Here is a 9,012-nt window from a genome sequence, read left to right as displayed (position 1 = left end):
GGGGGGTGTGTGGGGGGGGGGGGGGGGGGGGGGGGGGGGGGGGGGGGGGGGGCGGGGTGGGGGGGGGGGGGGTTGCGGGGTTCCCTGGGGGGGGGGGGGGGGGGGCTAGTGAGGGGCCCTTAGGGTGGGGGGGGCTAGTGAGGGGCCCCCTAGGGTGGAAGTGGGCCCGGATGGGGGGGGTACTAGTGAGGGGGGCTCCCGGAGTGGGCCCGGGTAGGGGGGGCGTGGGTTGAGCGGCGTTTGCCTTGGGCGCTGGGGAGGGGTGTGTGGCCGGAGCTCCCCGGGGGCGGGGCTCGCTCACTCCCCTGTGCTCTCCGCAGGCTCTGGTGCCTGGGCCCGTAGCCGCCCCTCCCCCCGGAGCATCGCCCATCTGCCCCGCTGGGAACATGGCGTCCGGCGGCTACCGGAGCAGCGGGGGCAGCACCACGGACTTTCTGGAGGAGTGGAAAGCCAAGCGGGAGAAGATGCGGGCGAAGCAGGCGCCGCCGCTGCCGCCGGGGGCACCGGCCGGGACTGACGGCAAAGCCCCCGGGAGCGCCTCCTCGGCTGCCGAGCTCAACAGCACCCTGCACCCCGCCGGCCTGGCCGCTCCGCCGCACCCCCCGGAGCGGGGCGCCCCGTCCCCCAGCGGGGGCACGAATTGTGTCCCCCTCTCCGCCAGAGCCGGATCCAAGGAGCCCCCGCCCCCAGCCGGGGGCAGAGCGGCCGAGCCTGCGGGGAAGCCCCCCGCCGCGCCCGGCTCCCCGGAGGAGGAGAAGGCGGTGGCGAAGGGGAAAAGCTCCGGTCCCAGCGCCAGGAAGGGGAAGGGGCAAATCGAGAAGAGGAAGCTGCGGGAGAAGAGGCGATCGACAGGTGTGGTGAACATCCCCGCCGCCGAGGTGAGCCCTGCGCCCCTGCCCGGGGTAGGGGGGATGCTGGGTGTGTCCAGGGGCTCGGTGAGCTCGCTGCTTGGGCGAAGGGTGGCTGCAGCCCTGCTGGGATGCTGCACTTGAGCAGCCAGCGCCCAGCTGTGAGCTCTGCTGCCTGCCGATCCCACCCCCGCCCCGGAGCTGCTCAGGCGGTGGGATTGCTTCCAGTTTCTTGCAGCGAAGGAGGCTTGTTCCCTCCTGCTCAGGATGAGGTGTGGGGAAGCTGCCTAATCCGTGAGATGTGCTGTATCACAGGCTGCGCGCTTAACGCGGGCGGAGCATCGTCCATCCTGTCCGCAACCCTCTGGGGACCAATAATAGGCTTGTCAGTGGCAAAGCTAAAGGTTTTGGTTTGGGAATCGTTTGGTGGGATTTTGGCAGTGTGCTGGACCGGGGTTATAACGTCATTCTCTCCCCCCCCCCACTTAAACTGTGAGTTTAAAAACAAGATTAAACAGAGTCCTCCGGTTCCAAACACTTTGGGCTGGGTCTGAGCCCGATGTTGTGATGCTTGCATGGCTGCAGGCTTGGGCTCCTAATGAGGAAGGATTAGTGAACATTGACAGGAATAGCATCTTCAATATATCCTTGAGCACTTTTTAAAATAAGTACAAGTATGGCACTTTTTAGTGTGTCCTGGTTGAAACTAGGATGTGAAATAGTGTGTGTGCATTAGAAGAATTGCAAAGTATTCATTAATATGAAATGTCCTCCTAATTATAGTCTGGTTATCTCACCACTTAAGACTCAGTGTGGTGATCTTTTATCAAAGGTAATCTTTAATGATTATCTTTTGTTTTTTGTCATCTATTACTCTAATCTGAAGGTGAGTTTTTAATCTTAATAAATATGTAAAATTAAAAAGTACATTGGTTCATGTTACTAGTCAGTTACTTATCTAAACACTGAAGAAAGGACATCATGGTATCAAGCTCTGGATAAATGTTCAGGTGTAAATATACTTCTAATCTAAAACAATTTCCTGCATTGGAAAAAATGCAGTGGTTTGAAGTGCATTTTTTTGACTCTGAGAAGAATATTTTTATCAGCCAACACAACTGTTCTTTGTGGTTTGCTACTAGCATGAAAATCTGGCATTCATTTAAAATACTCTTATAGGAATTCAGAAGCATGATAACCAGATCGTTTGCTTTTTACAGCTAAAGGCTAGAGGAGACTTAAAACAAAGCTGAATTGCATTCTTCAATTTTTTATTGATGATAAAGAACAACACTATTTTAGAAAACATTTATATCACTCTTTCTCCTCATCTACTAGGGACTGCTGCATGAAAAACAATCTTTTGTGTTTTGTGCAGCAGGAGAAGACGAAATCCTATTTTCTTCACCTGAAGTCACTAATCTTTTCTTTGTGATGACATAATCACTTTCACAGCAACCACTTGTCAGGTGAGGAATAAGCAGCAGGAACAAATGAAGTCTTAAATAAAAATTCTGTTTTAGGGCTCAGTTCCATAACTTTCACTCAAGTGATTAGCCTCGTTACTTGCACAGTCTTCACTTTGCAGTGAAAGGTTGCAGGACTGGATCCTAAGTACTCACACTCTTGAAAGGGAGGAAAGTTGTGAGTTTAAAAAAACACAACAAAACTCAGAGCTTGAAAACTTCCTTGGTACCTACATCCCTGAAGACTGATCCTTCTAGCCTGTGTGAAAAATACCTGCACCACCACACCTATTTAAATTACGTACCACATTTGCATTCCACCAAATAGTTTTATATAATCAGTTCCATGTGCCCAGTTATTGCTGCTCCTGAACATTAAATCAGTAGTGTCCTGCCTTCTTATTGTTGCTCCCACCTCTACTGCCCTTCCCTTGAACCTGGGCTCTGTGCTTTTTGCTTGCACTCCCTTACTATTAGAGGAGCAGTGGCTTAGGGCCTGCTATCCCTTTTTTTGGTTTCTCCCTCTCTTCAGTCACAAATAGCCTGGATGGATCTGCTCCCTTACTTTCCCCTCTTATACTACTAAAGCAATGGATTTGTTGGGGCCACTGTGATTCTTCTCTACTCCAAAGAGACAGACAGCTTCTTTTTTCCCATTTGGTCCCAAATATCTGCTTGCCTTGGGTGACCACTTTTTTTCTATCTGTCTCTTTAAGAATAACTTCGCAAAATCTTTCACCATGTGTCAACATTCCTTAGAATAACTTAATGAAGCTTTTGCCATGGTGTATGTTTTGTCTTAAAACTTTGAATAACTTCATAGCCAGTAACAATAAACAAAGGGTTCTTTCACACCTTTTAGTGTCTCTTTTTGAAATTAGGTACACTTTGACCAAGAAACTGATTTCTTTTTAATGTCAACTTTTGTTATAACATTTATATTTATGATAGTAGCTAAATAAAATTACTTAACCTGCAGATCTGAGGGACTGCTTAAGGTGCTGATTGCATTCCCCCCCCCCCCAGCTGTTCTGGCTTGTGGGTAGAATTCATAAGTGAACATTGCATCTTGACAGGCAAATATTTACATGAAACTGACTTTTTTGAGATCAGGCCAACTTCTTGAAAGTCTAAAACTAATATTTTAAAATAGGAGTATATGTAGCACTAAGAATTCATAGTTCAAGGCCAGAAGGAACCCTCAAATCATTGTCTGATCTACATAACACAAGCCATTACATTTCATCCAGATATCCCAATGTTAAGCCTAATGATGTTAGACCCAAGCATTTCAGTTCTCAAAAGACTTAAGACATGTCTACACCGCATCTGGGAATGAGCGTTCTAGCCTGGGTTTGCAAACTTGTGCTAGCGTGTCTTGTGCCACCTCGCTAAAAACAGCTGTGTAAATGTTGTGGCTTGGGCAGGGGATCAGGCTCTGAAGTCTGCAGGGCTGTGAACTTGTTAACCCAAGCCGCAATATTAAACAACATCGGCACAGCTATTTTTGGAGTACTAGCGTGAGTCTGTGGACCTGTTTGGGAGGCTCACTCCCAGATGCTTAGGACGCATGCTCTAAATTGTATGCCAAAGACCGAGAACAGGCCACTGCAATGGGAGGGAATTGATTAGATCAGCTGCATTAATGTGGTGATCCACTCCTCATGCTGCAGATAGAGGTGAAAACTCCTCAAGGTCTCTGTCAATCTGACTGGAAGAAAAAATTCCTTCTTGACCCCAAATCTGGTGGTCAATTTGACCCTGAGCAAGACACTTCAGCCAGACATCTAAGAGAAGATTCTCTGTACCACTTCAGAGCACTGATCCACCCCATCCTGTATTATGTTTCCCACTCTGGCCAATCTGTGATGCTTCAGAGGAAGGCCAAAAACCTGAGAGTATGCTTGGCCAGTTGTGCATGGGGAGAGGAAATATTCCTTCCTGACCCTGCATGTGACTAGCTGAAACCCTCAGGCGTGAGATTTGATTATAGTTATTGTATTAATGAATTCTATTTTTAGTGACATTTCTGTATTATCTGAACTTCAAGAAAATATTCTAGTATAAGTACTTTATAAACCAAATTAATTATGTAATTAGTATTCTGAATATTTGCTACACGTACGTCCTTTCATATGTTCAGCATATAGTTTGAGATGACACTGTGTACTTTAAAGCAACATGTGTACATAAGGTAAAGACATCTTTCCCTTTACATGACTTTAAGACAAAACAAAAAAAAAACCTTAAGTTTGCTGGACAGATGATGACTTCTATACTTGGGTTGAAAATGTTAGAATGAGAAACACAGAAACAGTGGCACCTGTTGACGCCTTCCTCTTTCAGGTAGCTAGATAGATTTTTCTAATGCTATACATAGTGACTTAGCTGTTCTGTATATTAACTTTAATGGGACAATAGCATTTTTAACCCCATCAGCACTTTTAAAATTTACCCTACTACATAGGCGCCGACTTCCCCTCTGCTCAGTGGGTGCTGGACCCATCTTCCCCGCTTCTTCCTGCCCCTGCACTGCCCTCGCTCCACCCCCATTCCACCCCCTTCCCCCAAGTCTCCACCCCTGCTCTACCTCTTCTTCACCTCCTTCCCTGAGCGCACCTTGTTCCCCCTCCTCCCGGAAAGTCCTAAGTGCTGCCAAACGGCTATTAGGCGGTGGGGTGGACAGGAAGTGCTGGGAGGGAGAGGAGCGGGGATGCGGCGTGCTCGGGGTGGGAGAGAGAGCTTGGCTGCTGGTGGGTGCAGAGCACCTGCTAATTTTTCCCTGTGGGTACTCCAGCCCCGGGGAGTCAGCACCTATACCCTAGTATGTTCTAGGGATGTGAAATATTGAACGGTTAAACACCTAACCGATAAGTATTAGTCTTACCGTTAATATATTGCAATTAACATTTAAAACAGATTGGTAAAATTTCGTGACATTGTAATACCTAATGTGCACATTAAAAATGCCACAGCAATACTGGTGGGGGTGGGGGTGCTGGAGCTTGCAGCTCCAACTCAGGGCATTGCTGGAGCAGCCTGTGCCTGGTGGAGAGGGCACTGCTGGGGGCAGCCTGGCAACCCCCTCCTCCCAGCTCTGCTTCTCTTGCAGCTGGCTGTAGCAGTGGGTCTGCCAGGGAACCACTGGATCTGCCCTGGCACCACTGCTTTCCCAGCAGTGATCTGCCAAACTAGCGCACTTAGTAACTGGGAGATAGAGGGATAGGATCTATGCAAGGCTTGGCACGCGGCGCCCAGCCTTGCATACGCAAACGATCCCCCAGCCCACTGCACTCCACTTCCAAGGAGAGACAGCAGGGTGGGTGCTCCCCCACCAAGCCAGGGGTAGATTAACTATTAAAATTATATTGGTTAATCATTTAATCGGGTACTTTTAAAAAATTATATTTACATCCTAGTATGTTCTATGACTCAACTGGGTTTTACTGTCTTTGTTCCTTTTCTTTGTGAGTCTTATGTTCTCTAAATTCACCACTGAGATGCCCTAATGTATCAGTATTGAGAACTTTTAAGGATTTTTTTTGCCACTATGCATATTTAAGTACTCATGCTACTGTCCCTCCACCTCTGTTGCCAATCAGCAGGATGGCACTGGTGAAAAATGAGAATTCTGATCTGGTATGTTTGTTTTGATTTTTTTGTGTGTGTGGTGGTAATAGTAAAAGGGAATAATCTGCTAAATACAAATTGCATTGTAACTATTATATAGTGCATAATAGTGGTCTAGACATATGACAGGAATAATAATAATAATAATAAAAGTCCCTGCTCCAGGAACTTACACTTTTATTTTAAATGTAATGCAATGAGTGAGCTCAACAAATAAGTAGTGGAATAGGGCAGGAAAGGGTACCTGTTTGTCTGTTCTGCTGTACGTCCCTATCTTTGATTTCAATAGGTTATTATTTTAATGGTCAAGTTTCTCATTCCTTGTAAGCAACAAGAAAATAAGTTTCAGGGCTCCATCTTAAACACTTCTAGGAGTAAAGTTAAGCATGTTCTTGCGTAATTACATTGATTTCAATAGGGCCATTTTTTGCATAAGTGTCTGTAGGAGTGGGATTTTTAAGGGGGACTTGGAAAACTACTACTAGGAAGAACTACTAATATGGCTCTTTGTTAATGGTAGAAGCATTAAACTTAGACCTGAGAGACTTTTTTAGTTCTATAGTAGAGCTCCCTCCCAGTAATTTTGAGACACTTTGTCTACTTACTGGAAGTGTTAGCTATAAATCTACATAGTATATGTCATATAGTGTAAACTCGTATGGTTTCTCAGCTATGCTAGCAGATGTTTTATTTTCACATAGTACTTTGTAAATGTTCACTTAAGCTGCAAAAATAGTAGCTATATTATGGACTACATTTCTCCCCATTATAATGAATTATATTTTAAAAGGTATAATGAATCAAAATTTTACTGTTCAGATGATAGACGCATGCATGTTTCTGATATATGCTGATGTAGGACAGCAAGCTAGACAGTTGGTTTTGATTTAATACCCTCACTGACAGCATTTATGTTTTTGCACTAGGAAATGTCCTCTAAACTCAGAGGTGTTTTGTTATTGACAGGGTGATGAATGATTTGAGAGTGTAAAGAACTCTGATCTATATATCTTGTGGCTACCATATTCTAGACATGACAATCTCCTGACCTAGTTGTAAAGAAAAGTAGAGAAACTATTAGTGAGTAAGAGCTAAAGGAGAGAACACCCGGGGGCTGAATCTGTTTTGAAGGGGTATTAACAGAAGTGGTAGTCTACTTCTGTGTAATGGCTACAAGGATCCATCTTTCTGATATCTACCTTCTCTTGGCTCATTCCCAAACACAGTATTCAATAAATAGTAATAGGTGCCTAATCATTTTAGAGCATATTGTATCTGTGGTGCTTAATGCTGCCAGAACTTACAGAAAGTGAAAGTTCTAAATGAGGCAGAGAAATAAACACTCTAAAGGTAAAATTCCTGCTATCACAGTATTCCAGTATGTTCTGTTGTGTGGAACAATAGAGAGTAACTCAGTTTTCGTTAGACAAATTTAGTGAGCAAATGCCCCAAGCATAGTCGGTGTGAGCTAATGGTGGTCTTAGAGTGAATGTTCACATGGATTTCACTCTTGGTGCAGATGTGCCCCATGCTGAGAGCATGAATTCTTGTGGCTAGCAGTATCCTTTTGGACCAAGTCTGTGCTCTCCTGCCCCAGGGCATAACGGGCAGAGCAGGCCCAACTGTTCCTCAGTTCCTTGTTACATGAGACTGAACCCCTGCAGTGTCCACTTTCTCTATATTGTGTAATATTCCTTAGGCTTGTATATAATATTTAGATAGTGTAGTTTCTGTTATACCCACTGGCAAAACATATTAAAAAAAAAAAAAAAAAACCCTTCAGTCAGTGTTAGTGAGGCTAACTCGTTCTCTCGCTCCCGGCCTCCCCCAGTTAAGTACAGTTAAGTACAGGTACTAGTATATTATGGCAGAAGTAAAGTCACCAGGATTTAAGATGGGTGTGATGCTTTAATGCCTATTAATGACAGACACTAACAGTGATTGCTCTGTCTTGGAAGCCAAATCCTGGTGTGATGTTCCATTTGTTGCTCTTTTTCCAAGCACACTCAGAATGAGTAAAACTCATCTGAAGCTGTTCTTCCTAGAAAGGGCGGGGAGGGTTAAGCACAGAGATCCACAGGTCATTCTACCAGGAATTTAACAATGTCATCATGCCTGCTGCCTGGTGGAAGCCTCAGACTGTGGGCAGAGAGTTGTTTATGATAGAGTCTGTCTCCTCCTCTGCAGTTCTGAGGTCCTCTTGCCTCACTGTAATATTGGACAGGGAAGCACTGTCTGAAGGAAGGCTGTTGGCATGATTGCTTCCTCCATGAGGTAGGAATGTAGAGGCCCAGATAGGGCTGTGATATTGAAGAGTTTAAGGAAATGGAGAAGGGTCTCCTCCATTTCATTACCCTTGAATAGGAGGTCTTCATTGTTACTTGGACTACCCTGTGGATCCCTGAAGATTGAAGCCATGCTGACCTCCTTATGGTTATTGCAGGGGCCATCATGCATTCTGTAGTGTCAGACATGTCTAGCACTGCCTGTGGTAACATGCAGGCAGTCTTCCACCATGATAGACATGTGTTGCTTCTCTTGAACCACCAAGGGACTATTCAAAGTTGCTTCCATGCACTTCATTAGGTTCTGGAATACTTTGAATTCATCAACTGAGGCACATGGGTAAATTCACTGCCTCATCTAAGAAGGATGGAGTGATGGCAGCAGTTCTTCCCCTGACAGCTGATGTTCTTCGTCACTCACTTCCTTCTGCCTCTTAAGTATCATGTATCTAATTAACTTATTGGTGCAGGCCCCATGGCTGAAGGACTTTGGCTGACACCGTCCCACAGATCAATGTGCCAATCTAACAGCGTGGATCCTGGCTGGCTGATGTCCACTTAAAAAAGCTGTTCAGCTGAAGATCAGAACTTTTATTCTCCAAAGCAGGAAACCTTCAACCAGACTTGCTTATATAGCTAAATGGACAAGGTTTTCTATTTGCACAGTTCATCACCAGCTGTATCCCTCAACACCTATTTTAGTAATACGGGACTATTTATTATTCCTTAGAGCAGTGGTTCCCAAACTTGTTCTGCTGCTTGTGCAGGGAAAGCCCCTGGCAG

General features: G+C 45.5%; 1 protein-coding gene across 1 annotated transcript in view; it reads left to right on the top strand.

The window, feature by feature from the left end:
• The first annotated feature begins 308 nt into the window (after nt 1–308).
• Nucleotides 309–9,012, top strand: part of PAWR (pro-apoptotic WT1 regulator) — a 140,274-nt gene continuing 131,570 nt past the window's right edge. The window contains exon 1 of the mRNA XM_034772053.1: nt 309–878. Within this exon, the coding sequence (XP_034627944.1) occupies nt 387–878 (492 nt within the window). The 5' untranslated portion in view covers nt 309–386. The remainder of the gene's footprint in view (nt 879–9,012) is intronic.

The sequence above is a fragment of the Trachemys scripta genome, chromosome 1 (assembly GCF_013100865.1).
Source record: "Trachemys scripta elegans isolate TJP31775 chromosome 1, CAS_Tse_1.0, whole genome shotgun sequence".
Classification (NCBI taxonomy): Eukaryota; Metazoa; Chordata; order Testudines; family Emydidae; genus Trachemys; species Trachemys scripta.
This window is presented reverse-complemented; position numbering and strand designations above follow the sequence as displayed.